The sequence below is a fragment of the Pelodiscus sinensis genome, chromosome 4, assembly GCF_049634645.1.
Source record: "Pelodiscus sinensis isolate JC-2024 chromosome 4, ASM4963464v1, whole genome shotgun sequence".
Taxonomy (NCBI): domain Eukaryota; kingdom Metazoa; phylum Chordata; order Testudines; family Trionychidae; genus Pelodiscus; species Pelodiscus sinensis.
The window spans coordinates 81913172-81932416 of NC_134714.1; the positions used below are offsets into that span (position 1 = coordinate 81913172).

The 19245-nt window shown below is 45.9% G+C and overlaps 1 protein-coding gene across 4 annotated transcripts in view; it reads right to left on the reverse strand.

Moving 5' to 3' along the window:
* LOC142829163 (uncharacterized) overlaps positions 1-19245 on the reverse strand; it is a 45849-nt gene that overhangs the window by 8770 nt on the left and 17834 nt on the right. For 3 of the 4 annotated variants that reach the window (XR_012903533.1, XR_012903534.1, XR_012903532.1), the window contains 2 exons: positions 17772-18086; positions 11205-13958 (listed from right to left, as the gene is read on the reverse strand). Coding sequence is in view for 1 of the 4 variants with exons in the window: in XM_075927533.1 (XP_075783648.1) it covers positions 8815-8909; positions 17772-18086 (410 nt within the window). In the remaining 3 variants the exon portion in view is untranslated. Of the gene's footprint in view, positions 1-8814; positions 8910-11204; positions 13959-17771; positions 18087-19245 lie in introns of those variants that run through there. The other variant, XM_075927533.1, reaches the window with a different exon arrangement.

Genomic DNA, 19245 nt, shown 5'->3' on the forward strand with positions numbered 1-19245 from the left:
GGTTTGAGTTTGAATTTTGCATTCTTTGGGTGGGGAATTCTTGCAAGAGAAAATGATGCCAAATAATTTGCTGCTGCTGCTGTTGCCATAACCCTCAGAAGCTGGAGAGGAAAAGCAAGCAGGAGCCCAGACTGGCCTTGAAGTGCTGAGTAGGGCTTTCGGAAGGAAAAGAAAAGAGAGGATGAGGTGATCGGATTGTTTAAACAGCTGCAATGAATCAGCAACTCCCTTCCCCTCCCCCTGTTGCACAGCAGCCCCCTCCATGCCAAGCAAAACAAAGTAATCCTGAAAAATGTAATTCACCACAATGGTGTCAAATCTCACTGGAGGATGGAACCCACATGCCAGCTGGGTGGAAGCAAAAAGATGTGTTCAGGTGAGGTGGAGAGCTGGGTGGACTCTTGCAACAGACAGGAGCTTGGAGGAGAAGGAACTCACTCTTAACAATGAAAGGACACAGATGCTAAATAGAATGAATAATAGGGGAACTAAGAAAGAAAGGGGATCCAATTCAGCTCTGACATAAGCTGACTGCAATAGAAATTGTTCTACTTACACTGGGGGTTAAATGTCCCGAGTCCCATTGACCATGAGGTTGGTTAAAGCAAGTTTATTTGTGACCAAGGTTCAGTATGTTACAAATCCCTCTGTAGGGATTCATTCATGGAGGGTAACAGCCTACTGCTGCTGTTGACAGATAATGGAGTACTCCTTTGGCTCAAGTGGCAGTGATCCGGGCTTTAGGGTTAACCATCTAGTGGGTGCAAACCTTGGCAATAGCTGGTGCAGGGTGGTAGTTGGATTGTGGAAGGCTTTCAAAATTGCAGGGAAGTTTGGAGCTGGATCCTGAGATAAATGTGGAGCTGAAAGGAATGCCTTGTGGGAGGAGTGAGGTGTATTTGGAAGGGGAGAGGAGCAAAGAACTGGGAATTATTCATTATAGGAGGCAGGCAAACACTACTCGGTACAGTAGCAAGAAAATGGTATTTAGATACTAGTCAGGCCCCCTTCCTGCCCATCCCCCAGTCTTTCAGCAGGGCTGCAGCTCAGTCTGTCAGGCCGAGCTTGGTTAAGTATTGTTATTACAGGGAGCGCAGTTAGAGGCCTTGTAATTGCCCACTGATGGCGTAATGGCCTCTCTGAGGATTCATCCCAGGCACAGTAATGACACAGCTGGCCTGTCTTGCCCGATGGGATCATTTCCACATTATTATAACTGTGATTGCCAGCTCAATAATTTCAGAATATTTTTAGCCCCTTAAGGGGGAAAATGTGAGTTTGCTGAGGTTCCCCCACCCGCTTGCGTCTGGCAATCAGAGGCAAAGAAAACTTCTGAGCAAAGTCAGAGCAGGCTGGGGAGATGGGTAGACTCCTTCAAAAGACATGATGTCCTATGTATACAGCACCTTGCCTGCTCCCCCACCCCACCTGGGAGACAGGAGACCTCTCCGAAAGCTGCTGACAGACCATAGAGGGTGAGCACTAGTTAGGATATTTCTGAGATACAACCAAGAGCAATGAGGCAAAAATGAGCCAAGGGAAATATTGGCTGAATAACCCACTAGGCTTTGTCAGATAATGAAATAGTCTTTCAGGGGAAAGGGTGGGAGCCCCAACAGTTAGGTCATGTCCAGGTAGGCAGAGTATATGCTCTAAATATGCTAATTTATAGGATTGGTTTCTTCCCTCCGCTACTCTTCATTTGTACCCCCACCCCAAAAGATAATGTGAAGGCTAACATGGCTTGTGCTTTGTAGGTCTGCTTACAACTCAGGAAGGACCAGGAGCCTCCCTTCCTCCAGCCAGTGGCAGGCAATGTAGTATAGTGCCTCTCTCTTATCCTCTCTTTGATGTGAAAGATAATGTCCAGGGGCCTGTTACTCTGGGGAGAGTTGGACACAAATGCAGAACCTACCCCTCTCCCTTCTATTCAGAGCCTAGACTGGCTAATCTGGCGCTGTAAATTGTCATTTCTATGCACAGATCTGGATCAACATACTCTGATATCAGAACAGAGCCTTGGGCCTCTATTAGCTTTTGTTTAAATACTTTATTACATTGTATGAGCATCATACAAACCAGACCGGCCTTAAGAATGTGTCCTGGTGGTATCTACAATAATCAATTAAAATCCGAGCCATGCCTTAACTCTATTTTCAATGAACTACAGCCAGGCAATACTCAGCCCCGTAGGATGAATGGAGATCTCATTAACAGAATTTAATTGCAAGCAGCGGCTAGTGAATTGTGTACGTTGGGGAGTATTTCTGTAGACACGGCTTGTTCCCAATGCATATGTTGAGAAATTATAATGAATCCAGCAACCAATATGGAATTGTTTTGAATCATTCCAGTGCTGAGGCTGTGCTTCAGCTGCTGAGGTTGTTTGAATGATTAACCTTCTGCTGAGATAATCGCTTTTGTTCACCTGAAAGATTAGTAGAAAATGGTGAATTTTCTCTCTTGTGTCTTCTCCATTAATTGGCCCCAGAATAACCTAATAATGCCAAGACGCACTTTTTGCTGCATCTTACCTGTGAGGCTTTCTCTGCATTTGACCACAATTAAGCCTCACAATACTCCTATGAAGCTGGTGGAAAATATCCCCATTTTACAGGGGAGAAAACTGAGGCAGAGATGGGCTAGGTATTTCTCACATCCTATATCACATAGAGGCTTAGTGACAAAACCATGACCAGAACCCCAGATTTCAGGCTCTTCCTGCAACTATTCTACACAACTTCCTCCCTTAGTAGAGGGACAGTGAAGGCGAGTGTGGCATTAGCAACAAGAGCCATTGTGAAAGTACCCAGCTTTAAGTATGGTAGCTAGCATCCATAGTACACTGTGTAACAGGGAAATGTGCTGGGAAGCGCAGAGCCTGAATGATGTGTTAAGCACAAACACACCCTTCCCTAGTCATACTATACTTGAGAGACTGAGCAGAGATTTCTTGCTCTTGTTCATTGGCAATCCCATGATTGAAACAGTATGTTATCACGGCCATGTGAGATGGTGACCATTTAGCTTTGAAGAACTATATTGATTCACCTTAGAGACTAACAAAAAATGTAGATGGTATCATGAGCTTTCATGGGCACAACCCACTTCTCCAGATGAATGGAGCCCATTCATCTGATGAAGTGGGTTGTGCACACATTAGCTCATGGTACCATCTACATTTTTTTGTTAGTCTCTAAGAGGCTGCAAGACTATTTTTGTTTCCAGGTACAGACTAACATGGCTACCCTTCTGAAACTTTTGAATATATTGACTCAGTTAATCCTGGGAGTGTCAAAAGACCTTCATTCTAAGCCCTATTTTCATATACTCAGGAGTCTCTCTCAGAAAAAATTCTCCTTTCTGGCTGCAATGCTCCAGGCTTGGTCTTGATTTAGAGTTTAATTGGTTTAGAAAGTTTAAACAGAATCCTTTTTAACATTAGTATTTTTTGAATTAGGGAAAGAGGGATTTCTGCCAGAGAATCTAGTATAATAAGTTCTTTAGCAATGCTAATAAGGAGAGAAGGATTGTTCTATGGTTAGGGGGTTGGCCTGGAACCTGGAAACCTGAAGTCAGTTCTTAACTTGGCCACTGACTTCCTCTGTGACCTTGGTCAAGTCAATCAGTGGGCTGATACTCATCTGTAAAGTACTATTTACCTCTCTATTATGTAAGTGCACTACAAAAAGAGGTATGTACATATGTAGATAAAATATGCTAATATATGGTACTTCTTGACAAATCGGTGCACATCTATTTGGGTCTGTCTTCGGTACAGTACTACTAAATATTTCATTAATGACTTGGACAATGGAGTGGAGAATGTGCTTGTGATTGTGGAATACTTGTCACTTAAGGCTTTTAAGAGCAGATTAGAGACCATCCCTGACTGCTATTTGTCTAGAATTACTTAGGGCAGAGGGCTAAATTAGATGATTTTCGTGGTCCCTTCCAGCCCTACATTTCCGTGATTCCATGAATATGAATTATTAATAGGTTTTGTAAGACCAATACAGTTGCTGTTATGTACTCTGGAAATGGTTGCTGGTGGATAAGGTTTAATACCATCTTCATGGGGTGCTGTGAGGATAAACACAGATTGTGTGGTATTCAGATACTGTAGTGCTGGGGGCCTTACGAGCATCTATCCCTTCAGACAGATGTATTTGAGGCTGTATAGTGGCAGCTCAATGACCATCAGATAGGAGTTTTCTGCCCTGAGGTGATCACCGCTGGACACGCTGCCACAGATGAATTGTGGACCAGCCTCATTAGAGTTTGGGACTCGGCAGAAAAGATGGAGGCAGAAATCTGGTGTATCTATGGGGAGGTTCTGCAGGGACATGGGTTGGAGCGAGACCCAGGACTTAGTTTGCCACATCCGAGTAACTTGCAGGCCATTGAGAGACTTAGAACAATGCTGTTCTATTTGGGCAGCTGACCTACCATGATACTGCATAAGCAAACACAAGTGTGTTCAGAGCCACAATGGTTTTTCTAGAACAGTCTTAACAGACTGAACACTGCAGAGTTTGGGTTGGTTCCTTCAGAGGTGGGTGAATCTCACTGGCAGTAATGGCAGCCTTTGAGCCTGTACTACACACTATTGCATTTCACAAAATGAAATGGAAGATTTCCCCCACACCAACGTATGCGTTTTACTGCTGGAGAAAAGTGACGAACTGACAGCTCTCGGTGACCAAGTCCTTTTTATACCAGAGCAGGTTTAGGCTGGAAAACGGCAGGGCAAGCTTCCCATATACTGCCTCAGATGTCTAGCATTCAAGAGGGAATCTTAGTCTCTGGGCTCTGTGCTGTGATTGCCAGTACTCTGATCCTCTTATTGTCCCCACCATGTAGCCTGACTCATCTGAGCCGTGACATGAGGCCAGGGTGTATGGTTACAGTGATCTGGAGGCAGATCCAGGTCCCTGGCAGGATGGGTCCATAGGGCAAGGCATCTGCCAGGCTCTCACGCTGCTAGCTTAACAGCCAATTGTTTGTACAGCCTCGGGTTTCCCAGCAAGCTTCCCCTCTCTGTCTTGTGTTGTTCATGTGGTTTTCATTAAAGTCAGAGGGGGAGGAGGGAGGCACGTGTGTAATTGCAGCACTCTGCCTCCTCATGCCAGAGAGCGTACTGTATAGCAGCAAGGCTGCAGGCAGAGTTCCTCATGCTCCAATGGCAAAGTTTGGGCATTTCCTGCTGGTTTCCTGGAAAGGAACAATTCCCTCCTCTGCCTACATCCCAAACCAAACTACACACCCTTTTTTCCTGGTGCAGTCTGTGGAATGGGTGTCAAGAGCCAGGACTGGCTGAGAACTGAAGTGCCCAAGCAGCTCAAGAATTGACGAAGGGTCCATGCAACCAGCTTAATCAAAGGAATGGGGCGGAGATGAGGTACCAAGAATGTCAGCTTGTGCTGCTCCTGCATTCATCACACTCAGGCCCCAGAGAAGCTTGCAGGCAAATGGTCTCCCTGTGCCCTCCCATTCTGTGTGACTGGCATGGGGCCGACCAGGTCAGGACACCTTCTCTAACTCCCGTTTCTGTTGGGCAGGCGAGCCCTTCAGATCAGGGAGTACAACCACTTTTGCGGCACCAGATCAGCACAGGGCTCTCCAATCCAGTGATCAATATAAAACTGCTCCCAGCTGCTCCAGCCAGGACTTATGACTTCTCCTCTGCCTTGCTCTTCAGGGAAATATTCTCTGCCTTGCAAATGCCATTGGCCAGGATAAGCAGCAAAGCAAGGAAAGGCCTGTGGCCCAGCATGTCTAGTACACCAAGCTCCTGCCAACCCGACAGCTTGTCGCTAGTTTGCACCCATCCTGGTGCCTGGCTGATGGTAGTTTCCAAATGAGGAAGAGCAATTGGCATGTAGAAGAGAACAGGAGCAGTTTGATATTGATGGACAACATCATATTCAAGAGGACTGCCTGGAAAAGAGCTGATTACAGCCTGGCTCTCAGCTGCACATCTCTGGTCCCGCTCCCCCTTCTCCTGCTGTCTGGCTTCTCCGCTGATGAATGGAAGGACAATGGTGCACATCTCTCCTCGTTTTCTTTCTATTATGTCTCAGAAGCGGGTTGTGCCCACGAAAGCTCGTGATACCATCTACATGTTTTGTTAGTCTCTAAGGGGCTGAAGGGCCATTTGCTGTGTTTTAAGTTCTTTCTGTTATGTGGATGGGGTGGGGCAGGGGTTGGGGGAATGGAATCAGGGTTGCAAGGGACAAGTAGCGGCCAATGGGTGCTGCATCAAGGAGCTGTCACTCGAAGCAGGTAACGTGCAAACCCTTCCTCCAACATATACAAATAGAAACGTAGTCTTGCACTGGTGAGGCAAACGTAGTCTTGCACAGGGGGATGGCTTCTAAAGAGACCCTTTTCTTTCTCCAGACAATCTTATAGACCCAAGTGGGTCTAGAAGAGTAAGACCAAATGCCCGCACAGTGTGTGTGTGTGTGTGTAGGGAGGGCAATTCAACAACCAACCATTGTTCCTAATAACCTGTTTCATTATGTGGCGCACACTGCAGGCAAGATCATGGCTTTTCTTTTTGGGGGATAGATCTTGCTATGTACAATTCTTAAGCAACTTGAGGGCAGACGATCAATGCTTTGAACATGGGGCTGAACATTCAAACCATTCAGCATTGGCCGTAGTCCCCAGCATGCTAGTCTTTTGAGTATACATGGGATTGAGTTACACGGGATTGAGTGTATCAGGATTCAAGCAAGAAAGAGTGATGTGTACCTAGGCACCTGTGCTTGTGAGACGGTGGTGTGCCTATGGGGCTGCCTGTGCAGATGATGGAGCTAGATGGAAAGTTTAAAAGAAATTTTCAGTCCACTTGTTTTCTAAATGGCCTATTTTGGGTTATTCCAAATTCTCTGCAGACTTTTCATTTTTGTTTGTATTCTAGTAACATGCAGAAGCACCACATCAAAGATCAGGTCCCCATTGTGCTAGATACTGTACAATATATAAAGAAGTAATTCACTCTTTCAGAGAGTTCTCACTCTGGGATAACAATAAGCTATGATGAGGGGGGCAGCGGGAAGGAACACCATAAGAGTATGATCTAGTGCTAAGAGGACAGGGGGTTGAGAAGTCTGTGTTCTAATCCCATTTGCGCCTTGTGACTTTGGGAAATCTGCTTCACTGAAATATTGATCATTTCTAAAAGTGAAAATGAATAAGCAGGTCAATGATTAAAAACCCCAAATCATAAAAATCTGTTCAATTTTTGTGAAAATCAAGGTTCTAATTTAAAAAAATCTCCAGTTCTGAAAGAGCCACATTTAATCACACCAATTTCTGAATGAAAAATTCCATTGGTGTTGGTCTCAGATCATAGAGAGACTTTGTGGGTGAGGTCATTTCATTTTATCCGACCAACTTCTGCTGGTGAAAGAGACGAGCTTTTGACAGAGCTTTACACAGAGCTCTTCTTCAGAGGACTCAAAAGCCTGTCTCTTTTGTCAGCAGAAGTTGTTCCAATAAAAGATATGACCTCACTCACCTTTCCTCTGGAAAAATTCCAGTCAGATCCAGTAGATGTGAGAAATCAAACATCTGTTTGACCACAGATCACTGGGAATTAATTGTCAAAACTTGTGTGTAGTCTCTGTAGCCCTAAGGTATTTAGGCTTCTAAACTCCCATGAGTTCAATGGGAGTTAGGCACTACAATACACTGGGCATGCACTGTTATGTTATCCATTTATACACTTTCAGATTAATCAGTGCCAGCATATGCACAGGCCACTAGCTGAAGAACAAGAAGCCAAGGGGTGATTACAAGGAATTCCTGTCACTTGTTGCAGTTTTTATGGATCTGGTCTCCATGGATACACAGAAAGGATCACCTGAGGTTTGTTAGCACATCAGCCAGGTGGGGCAGGTTGCCTCAATGAGCTTGTTAGGCATTTTATAAAAGGATCCCTGGGTCAAGGAGAGTTTATGGAAAGGATTTGTGAGGAGTTACTGTCGGCTTAGCCTGCCCTGTTTGAAATGGCTCTGACCATGACTGCAATAACCCAAAATTCCAGCAGCCAACATTTTCCAGCTCTATCAATGCATCTTCCTCCTCTTGAATCTCTTCTTTGCTATTTATATGTACCCTGGACCCCTTAACTCCATTCACCTGAAGAAGCGGGTTGTGTCCACGAAAGCTCATGATACCATCTACATGTTTTGTTAGTCTCTAAGGGTGCGTCGGCACAGCACCCTAAACTCAAAATAAGATACGCAATTTGCGCTATGCAAGTTGCATATCTTATTTCAAAGTAGCTTATTTTGAAATTTGGCACGTCCACCTGGCACCAAATTTCAAAATAACACACTATTTTGAGCCATCTCTTAACCCTTGTGCAATGAGGTTTACAGGGATGGTGAAATAGTGCGCCCATTATTTTGAAAAATATTTTGAAATAATGAGCAGTTTGTGTAGACGCGGGGTAGTTATTTCAGGATATCTCCGGGATCCTGAAATAGCCGTGCAACACAGATATACCCTAAGGTGCTACAGGACTATTTGTTGTTTTTTTTAATCAAGGTTTGTTAGACATTTTTTTTTCTCAAATAAAGGGTGTTCACATGCAAATCTTAGTCTTCCTATGAAAGAACCTTATGCTAGTCACAGGCAGAAGGGTGATGTCAGCTCCACCTCTCACTTCTAATATTGTGATACCTGGTTCTCTCTATGACCATTCTCAGTCACTCACATGGTAATAGATTCGTACTTGTTACTGAGAGCTTTTGGACTTAACCTTCAACATACCCTTTGTTGTGATCTCAGGGAGCTTACCTTGATCAGCTAGCTCCAATAGGCTAGTGTTTTGCAAGGTTGCAAGTTGCTGCTGGTGAATCGCTGGTTGGTACCGGAGCCAGTTCTGGTGTTTCCTGGAACAGATAGGGCTTGATGTGTTCCTACAAAATCATTTTGCCCAGGTTTCTCCTGCCTCCCATGATACTAGGGTGAGGTGCCAGGCTCAGGGGAGACTACCATTTTCTCAGGAGAATGTTCCACTTGTTCCCCAACATGCTTCTTCATCTTTGTGGGGCTTCTTGGGGTTCTGAGTTTCTACGTGAGTTTTACTCCTGTTAAGAGATGGACTCAACTATTTAACCCTAAAGCAGATATGGCCTTGGCAACAGCTGGGCAAGCCTTCCCCACACTGTCTTTTGCCAGTCAGCATCATGCATACACTGGAAAAACCTGCTCTAGGGATGAGAGAGGAATTCAAACTCAGCTCATCCAGCCTTTGGCCTCCCTGCTGAGCCAACCACAAAGAATGGAGAGGGGCAAAATTGGCATCAAATTGGCTATTCACCGAGACCTGGACTAAAACCACACTTGATCCTTTTTGCAGTTACCCTTCTCATCTGCGCTCAAGCCAGACTCATTATCCCATTCCCAACTCCCAGAGCAATGTAGGCACCATTATAGTGGGCCCAATCGTAGTCCGCCTAAATTGTAACTTGAACCTTTCTGTAGCAGGCCTCTGCCTTGTCAAGATGCTCCCAAAAGAAATATGATGTGGGTGCAGCCTGCCTCTGCGGGCACTCTGGGGTTAAAAGAAAAGAGGGTGGGATTTGGGGAATGGCTCTCTTGGCTCACTCAGTGGAACTGGCGGGAAGAGATTCATTCCCCTGTGCATCTGCAGCAAATTCCTAAGAATGTTTTGGGCCTTAATTCCTTCCAAATTCTACTTGGGTCTGTTGTTACTGGTATGACTGTCTGATGTGATGCTCTGCACGCCTGGCTGGAGTCTCGGTGCAGTCTTGTTCCCCCCCTTCCCCCCGCCCCTTCGGCTGCATATGGGATAATGGTGCCTGGAGCATAATCTGTGTTCACCAGCCATCAGCGACAGAAGGCGCAAGCCTACTGCTGCTGAATCAGAGGCACCTCCAAACGTTCAGTTGGCAGGGAGGGCCCAGTGAGTGAGTGAACTTGCTTTTCATCTCTAGAGCCTTGGGCTTAGCGTTTGAGACGGTCACATCTGCAGAGGAATGATCTGATCCATTACAATTGTCCCGCGTGCTGGTTGTTATCCTCCATAGAGCCTATTAACCCAATGTGGCAAAACTGGCAGTTTCTCCTCTGCAGAAGTTGAAGGTTGGAACAAGCAGGAGACTGCACTGCAGGACTGGATTGAAATGCATTAGCTGAGCATCCCAAGGAGGATGGGGGTAGGAGTGGGACTGAAATAGCAGCGGGACTGTAGAGCCAATCTGAGGTGAGACTGGGAGAGCAGAGAGGCCTGCGGTCAGGACTGAAGAGGATACGGTAGCCATGCACACTAGCATAATCACTCTCATTTTCCTGAGAACCACTCTCAAGCCTCTTCCCTTGAAAAGTTTTAAACAAAATTCAGACAGGCTCCCAGCTCCCAAACTCCCTTGTGGCAGATGCTGGCTCTGCTCTGCAGGCAATTTGCAGGATTCTAGCCCAGCAAAGGAGGTACTTTTTCTGGCTCTTAATCTGATATCATTGCTATTTACGTACTTAATGGGCAGCCTCTTGCAAGCCTCACAATATCCCATCTGTGAGCACAGTCTGTGCAGCCACCACTATAACTTCCCTTGGTTCAGTTCCCCTGCTGCCCTGCCTCCCCCAATAGAGCATAACAGACAGTCTCCCCCTCCCCCAAGCTTGTTTCACTCCAGTTCCCATTAAAACCAGCATTCCTTTGAAAACTTCCCTGAGGGTGCCTCTCCCTCTTCATTTCAGTTGCCCCCTGCCCCAGTCCAGTCCTTGTGAAATTCCCTTGGATTTCCTTTTAACTGTCCTTTCCCTTTATTTTTGGGAACAGCTGGACAATTCCAACCGTCTCCCTCCACGAGCAGCTTTGGAAGTGAGGTTGCAACCTCAGGTTTGCTTGAGCCTTGAGATTCAGGGGGGCGGCAGAGTCAATTAAGAGCCTGCAAAATTGTTGAGGTTAGGCACTAAGAGGTTCAGAGCCAGTGGAATTTTCCATCTTGCTTGTGCTCTCTTCTCTCCCTGTGCTTCTTGTCACGCCTCAAGGGCGCACAGTTTGCCTACATTTTCCAGTTACAATATTTAACTTTTTGGTAGCACTGAAACTGGAAGCATTTCCATGAAGCCCTGATTCTTGTATATTATGTTTCTCCAGAGCCAGCAGAGAGCACTGGAGAGGCACAGTACACTCAGCACCCACCATCTATAGTCCTCCTGCTCCTCCACCCGCTGGAAAGGCACTGGGTACATCAGAGCTGGCTTGAAGATTTGCAAGGTCCTGTGGAATGCAAGATGTGCAGGATGAAAGAGGCAGCATTTCCTACCTGGATCCAAACAAGAAACACCAGAATGCCATTGGTGAGAAGGTCTAGTATATGTCAATAGACAGCAGTTAGAGATGACACTAAGTGGCCATCTGTTCATAACGCTCCATCTTAAAGTTTATCCTTTATTGTTGTGATCATTGGTAGTGGCCAAACTACAATAGACTTATTGCAGAAACATCAGTTGCAGGTTTTTTGACCGAACTTTCACTTCTCACTATTTATTTCTGTGGGGTTTCACACATGCATAGGAAGCCTGAACACAGCCATGTGGGTGAGCAAATGGGGAGGTTAAAATCAACCATGTTTTCCTAGCCCTCCTGCAGATGACTTGCATTGCAATCATTCTGGAGATGCCTTTAGAATTCTGCACATGCTCAGAACACTGCTCCAGAGGGGTGGAAATGGGAACAAGAAGACGAATATCTGAGAAATACCTGGCTTGCCAAGGCTATGTCATGCTGGACCATCTCATAAGTGAGATAAACTTCACTGGCCTGTCAACACCATAGCACTAAACCAGGTGAGCCACAGCTATGTTCAGTGGCTGTCAAGCACCATTTTTTTTGTAAGATTGGTGTAAACAGCAGAGCATTGCTGGGAGATTCCAGGCTGAAGACTGTTCATAACCACATTCGTAGTGCAAGTGTATGCCAACAGGGAGCATGTGTTACAGGTCCCCCTTGCACCTCATTTGGCTGACAGGAATTTGTTACAGGCAACCTCAGTTAAAAAGATATGGCTTCTCGATTCATGCTGTAGCACATCTCACTTTTAACATCCCTAGTTCCGTTCATGAGATGTCCTCTAAGGCGATGGCCGCTACAGAAGTACAGAGTGTGGGAGAAGGAAAACTTGACTGCTGGGCCTCATTCTATCGGTGAAGGGGAAAGATATTTGTCTTGTTGAATGACTGAGAGAATTCCTGCATGGATCAGTGCAAGTTTCTTTCAGGCCAAAGTTAGCATCACATGCATTCATCCTGATTCATGTTTTCACTTCCACTATTTATACGAGTTTATTGAGGAGAGCGTTGGGGAGTGCCAGGGTGATCAAGGCAAGACTGGCAGGCCGTGTGGATATGAAAGCCTTTTATCAGTGGGCTGCCACTTTAAATCCGAGTCAGGTCAGCAGTAATTGGTAGTCTTACTGTAGTACACCCTGTGTAAAATAAACTGGCAGCTCTTCAGGACATAGCTCTTCTTCCCTAGCCTCTGTTTGTCTGGAAATGGGTGACAGGGGAGGGATCACGTGAGGATTACCTGTTGTGTTCCCTCCCTCTGGGGCATCTGGTATTGGCTATGGTTGGCAGACAGGATACTGGGTTAGCTGAACCTTTGGTCTGACCCAGCATGGCCGTTCTTATGACACGTGTCACAAAATTCCAGCCAGGACTGGCACTCATTTGGCATCCTCTCAGTAGAGACCAAAAATTGAGTGTGTAGAAATTACACTCGCATGGGCCCCTACGGTTAGTGCTGTGTCCCACCAGGTCACTATTGGTGTTTACTACCAGGGCACAGTTTGTAGGGAAAACTTGTCCTACAGTAAATTGGAAAGAGAACATGTGCCATGTGGAACCCCCACTCCACAGATCAGCAGACTGGTGTTGCTTTGGGAGCCCTGATTGGTCAGGGAATGGCTAGAGGAGAAGAGGAGCTGACTCTCCTTCCCCTGAAAAACTCCACTTGGCACAAAATCCCACCCCTCTCTTTTGTATGAACAATGTTGCCAGTGGGCATGTGCTGCTGCAGGCACACAGACGGAGAGTCTAACTCTGGGGCATTCAGCAGCTCCCTGTATCTTTCTGTGCGGCTGCTATGAGTTGGCACAGGCTCAGCCAGAGTGCAAAGGGAAAATGACATTCCAATGAGGGCTGGATAGTGAGGGATACTGTTTGTTTTCTGGTGATGCTATTGTTACTGATAAAAGGCGTGGAGTGAATTTTTGCCTCCCCAAAAGTGGCAGAAAGGGCTCTCCCCACCAATGCAACAGATGGGAGATTTGGAAGAAAAAAAAAACCCTACCAGCAAGGGGAGCCCCCACTGGATCAGATTATTCATATTCTATCTTGACACCTCTTCCCTTCTTCTTTAATGAGGCAACTTGCTTGTTTATTTCCTCTGCTGTTTGCCACTTGGAAGGCCTTTCCCAGGGCAACGAGTTGCCAGGGGAGGCTCCCAATGTTACTGTCTGTTCATGCACCTGTGCACTGTAATATATGCCTAATTGAAATCACATTAATGGTATGATTCCATTACAGCTGAGCAAGACGCTGGCTGCAGGAACGCTCCCGGTAGGCTACGAATCAGCTGGGCTAGATAATTTATAAAGTGCTGTGGATCTGCTCAGAGCTCCAGTGTTAAGTAAGGCAGACACAGAACTATTCATTATTAACAAGGCATTATGCGTTTTGCTCAGCAAAAGTGCAAGCCTGGGATGAGCTGAGATCTATCACAGGTGAAGGTTGCAGACGGCCAACTTTATGGTGTGGTTCCCAGATGTGTGTCCTTCCAAGTATCCGTCAGCTTTTGAACTCTCCTTCCCAGATACAGCACACCACTTAGTTCTGACCAGGTTTGCCAAGATTCTTGTAAGTTCTTCACTTCTCCTTTGCTTGCATTTTTAGTCTCATGAAAGAAACTGCTGTTGAAAAGAGACATAATTGGTTGAAGCCTGGCATGTTATAAAGCGGGGTGTGTGGGGGGACCATTTGGATCAGGGGCTGCACAAGTGAGAAGCAAAAGCAACAAACAAAAGCCCTCACTAATGGCCCTGACTGAGGAGAAAGACACTCTCCACATTCGCCTTGCACACCAGAGCCTGGAGGGCCTAGGCTAGCAGATTTTGTGTGCTCCAGGTATGGTGGGGGGACTAAAGCCCCAGCCTGGGCTTCCCAGTGCTGTGGGAGGGAAAGCCCCAAACCTCAGAGGCTAGATCCAGGCAAGCCAGGGGCTACTTCTGGCCCCAGGTCTGAGGTTCCCCACCCCTGTTGTAAAGGGATAACTTCAAACTTTCCTCAATGCTGCTCCCAGGCTCTACTATTCCAGTCCTGGGTTCCTCTCCCCTCTTGTGTCCCTTTCTTCTTCAGCTACACCGCATGCTTAATTTGCAGGACTTCCTAGCTATTCTGGTCCTGCCCCACACCACCTTTGTCAATGCCTCTCAATGCTAACCCACAGCATTTCCTGTCTTTACAGGCCTGGGCCCCCCATCAGAGTGCAGCCAGTGCAACTAAATCCCAATCTGCAAGACCTAGTGCAACAGAGTTTTATTGGTGTGCTAATGTGTGCTAGCAGCTATTATTTGAAACATTTCAAATTTGGTTAAAATGTTGAAGACTAATCAGGAAACATATGGACAATTCCTGGCAAATATCTTGGTTCTATATTTGTCAACTCTAGAGCAGGCTGACATTTTTTGAATTTTTAAAAAGGGGAGCGTTTTTCCACTTTGTTTTTTAACAAGCTCTGTTAGGATCCTAAGTGAAAGTCAGCTGCTATCAGGATTTAAATCCATGCCTCTAACGATGAATTGTACCATGTCCTCCCCACATCCAGGAATACCTGCACATAACATATACATATGGAAATACAACGTGAGCTCCATTGTTGGTCATGCTTTACTCTTAGGCTATGTCTACACTGCACATTTTTTGTGCAAGAACATCTTCTCTTGCGCAAAAACTTGCAGAGCATCTACACTGCATGCATGTTCTTGCGCAAGTAAATTTACAGTAAAGCGATGGAAAACAGGGCTTCTTTTGCAAGAGTTATCCCTCTCCCCATGAGGAATAAGCCCTCTTGTGCAAGAGCTCTTCCACAAGAAGGCAGTGTGGACAGGCAACAAAGGTTTCTTGTGCAAGAAAGCCCAATGGCTATCAGAGCTTTCTTGCGCAAGAGAGGGACCATACTGCCATGGACGCTCTTATGCAAAAGCACATAACAGTGTGGATGCTCTCTTGTGGAAGACCTTTTGCACAAGATCTCTTGCACAAAACAGTTCTTGTGCAAGAAGCCTGCAGTGTAGACGTAGCCTTACGGTGTACTTATGCTTTTTCTTTCTCTGTTAAGAATCCACTGTACAAATCCTCCAGGTTCACAATGGGCTTGGAGTTCCTTTGGCAGGGAGATGTGCACTTTCTAACAGCTGTGCACTGAGAGGGTGATGGAGGAGACAGGAATTAGAACTGAAAGTTTGCTCCCTAGAAGAAGAAACTTTTTTTTAAAGTCTCTTTTGTATTCTCAGTCCTTTAAAAATGGAAGAGAAGGGCAGGCTGCAGAGCTGGAGAACTGAGATCAAACCCAAACTCAGTGTGGCCTTTTGAGTTATTTATTGGTCTGAATTTTTCATTATTAGAAATTGACTTGTATGGGCTGTTCCTGAGCAGCCCCATCAGTATCTCCGAGAGCACAGGTTCCTCTCTTACTGTTGCCTCTTATTTGCTTTACATGCCTCTAGTGCTCATGACAGGAACTGGACTGACAGCCGTTGGTCTGTTTATCCATAGAACTGGCACAATTTTCATGCGTGCCCCTATTTGATTCCTTCCAGAAGGATTGATCTTTAGGAGGAAAAAGGATAGTTCAGTCTCCATGGCCCATTCAGTCCTGGGCTTTTGTGCTCCAGCTACTGCTAGTGTCATTGTGTTTTGTCTCTCAGACACTTTGTCCCATTGGGGACCAATCTGAGACTTTTGCAAGAGGAAAAGTTAACTAATGGGCTACTTATTTTCAAACTTGGGATCATCTCAGTAAATGCGGCTTGAACTCACTGGCTGTCAGCTGGTGAAAGTTTGGCATAGATCTCCTGAGTTCAAAGAATTTACACCAGCTGAGTATCACACCCAGTGTATCTACCTGGGAATCGTGGATAGGAAACAAGCACCAAAGTGGAAACCTATAGCCCAGTGTGATTCTCTGTTAGACTGATCCTTTGATTTGCTGGAAAGTGCAGGAGTGCATCCAAAGAAACCCATCTGCTACCTTTTTGATTTCTTAGGCTGTGTCTAGACTGCAGGGTTTTTTTGGAAAAAGTAGCCTTTTTTCGAAAAAACTTCACCTGCGTCTAGACTACAGCCGCGTTCTTTCAAAATTAAATCGAAAGAATGCGGCTTTTCTTTTGATGGCGGTACTCCTCATTTCACGAGGAAGAACGTCTTTTTTCGAAAGTGCTCTTTCGAAAAAAGGTGTTCTTGAATGCAAACAGGGCTTTTTTGAAAGAGAGCATCCAGACTGCTTGGGTGCTCTCTTTCGAAAAAGCGGCTTGCTTTTTCGCAAGTACTGCTTGCAGTCTAGACGCTCTTTTTCGAAAGAGGCTTGCAGTCTAGATGTAGCCTTAGAGAGGTTGCTGCAGGCTCAGCTGTTGATGCTGGTTATCACATGCACCTCTATTGATTGTGTATCCTGCACAGCTTGACAATTTGCTGATTATCACTTCAGTATTTCTTAATTTCTTAAACTAATCTGTGGCCTTTCACCCCCAGGCTTTAGTGCTTCATCTAATCTATCAACACTGAATGGACTGAACTCAAAAAGCACAATAAGGTCAACTTGGCCCTCCCTTAGCACTTGTCCTCAAAGTGAGCCCAGATGGGCTGTTATCAGCAGAACCATCTTCAAAGGAGTTTTCTGCCTGAGAGCCGGCATCATGCTGGCCTTCTGGTCCTTGTGCCCTCCCCCACCTCAGTGTGAGGTGAGAAGAACTGAGGAAGCAGGCTTCATGGTGTGTCCATTCATGAACAAAATGTGGGGATGTATAGGGGATTGGTCCTATAATTTAAATGCACTAATCTCTTCCAAGGGGAGAACAGAGCGCAGAATAATACATGTACTTAGTGTCTGTGTAGCATGTTTCATCTGAGAACCCCAAGATCTAGTGCAGCTATTAACTCTGATAAGATCCTTATAAGCTAAGGCTCATCTTCTTCATTTACAAGTAGATCCACTAAGGCACAGCGAGGTAGAGTAACTTGATCCTGGACTCCTGCTTCCCAGTCCTCTGCTCTAATTGACTGGGCCACTGCTTTCCACTTTCTTTTAAGCCAGATGAGTCACAGTGAGCACTACCACTCCACACGCAGTATCAGGATCCCTGAAGGTTGCTCTGCTTAGTCTGATCAAGGGTTGCCAGGTGACTGGTTTTGAACCGGACAGTCCGGTATTTGAGCTTTCTGTTCAGGAAACAAATTGAGAAAATAGAAATGTCCGGTATTTTCTAAATAAGATGTAATGTAGATTGTGATGTAATGTCAAGTGTGTCCGGTATTTTTATTGAAACCATCTGGCAACCCTAGTCTGATCAATGGCCCCCTTTTTTCATGAGTTACTTCTAGAAGGCCCCCCCAGGGCTAATTAGGATGCTGTGCGAAGTTGCTTTTCATAAACAAAGTCCAGCCTAGTCTCCATGGTTTAACAGCATAACAGCTCATTTGTCACATGCTTGCCAAGTCACTTGTACCTTAGAGTGCCAGCTCCCCTGGCTGTTCCTCTCAGCTGACCCCTTCTCTGTTCACAGTCAGCTCTCTGTGCTGCTATGTCAGCAAATGTACCTGGCTCGTGCCTGACACTTGTTCTCTCTGGCCGTGTCCCGTTGTTTGAACTGGAAGCGTAAGAGCGGGAGCATGTAGCCCAGGCCGTGACCTCACTCAGCGTGTCTTCTGTTGCTGACTGATTTAAGTGCCTCTTGCCAGCAACTTCTTCTTTCCAGATTATAATTCCTCGGTGAGTGTTCTTAATCCATTCTCTCTCTTCAGACCTGTAACTGAGAAGGATGCTATAGGATGGGAGGGTGAAAAATGGGGGGGAGAGGGGGAATTAATTAATTAAAAGGTCATCAAATAAACGTATTGTATGATGCAACTCTATGCGCCCCCCCCCCTTAGTCTTCTATAAGGCTGTTGATTTCCTGTAACTGTGGTATCTGACTGCTTGCATACATACGAGGCCATCAGTGGGTGAGAACTCAGGGATCTTTAGCATAGAAAGCAAAAGCCCTTACCATCTGAGCCAAAGGAGTAATTGTACTGTGATAAGCAGCAGATCCTGAGCCTTGGCATGGAGACACAGGGTATGTCTACCTGTAATCACAAGATGTGACTGCAGATCCTGCATATACAGAGCTGAGCTCAAGCTAATTGAGTCACAAGGAGCAGCGAAGTTGCATCAATGTGTGAATAATTACCCAGGGTGACTGTGGAGCCTGTGTAATGCTGACAGGTGGAACTGAACCTAGAACCTCTGGAGTTTAGTGCACGGGCTGCTACCACTTGAGCTAAAAGGCAGCTGGCTCCCAGCTTAGGCTGCAGAGCAAACTCATTCTCTCTCTGTAAGTGATCTAAGGGCCACTCCATGGTGAACCACATCCAGCAGGTGTGAAGGTTACACCTGCACAGAAGCCCCTGATGCTGCAGCTTCACTAACCCAGTACCCAAATTAGTGAGATCAAAGTTACCTTTAGCATGTCTGCATGAGCGGCAGTCACACCTGGGTTTGTCACAGACATACCTAACGCTCAGATGGAGCCTGATTCGTTGTTGTGTTGAGTCTTGTAATTTTTATTTGTCAGAGCAAAGTGGCTTCAAAGTGATACCATTCTGATCTGGTAGCACCTCCCATCCACTTTGCCTGGTGCAGGGCAACAGACTCGAATGCCAGCAACCCCATGAAAGACTGATGAGCCCACATGCCCAATATCACATTCTAAAGATTCTCCCATAGGACTGTAACCCTGAGGAGGGTGAGGAGGGCTATAAGGTCTGGAGTTCAGAGAGATGAAGGCGGCCTGTGGTATGTTAAGTATTGTGTGTAGACAAGCTGTTAGAGTGGTAACACTGTCAAGTCACTAATGAGCTAGGCTGGATTGGAGTCCATGACCGAGAGGTAAAAAACTCAGCATTCAATTACCAAACTTTCTGAGCCAGCTAAAAGGTGCC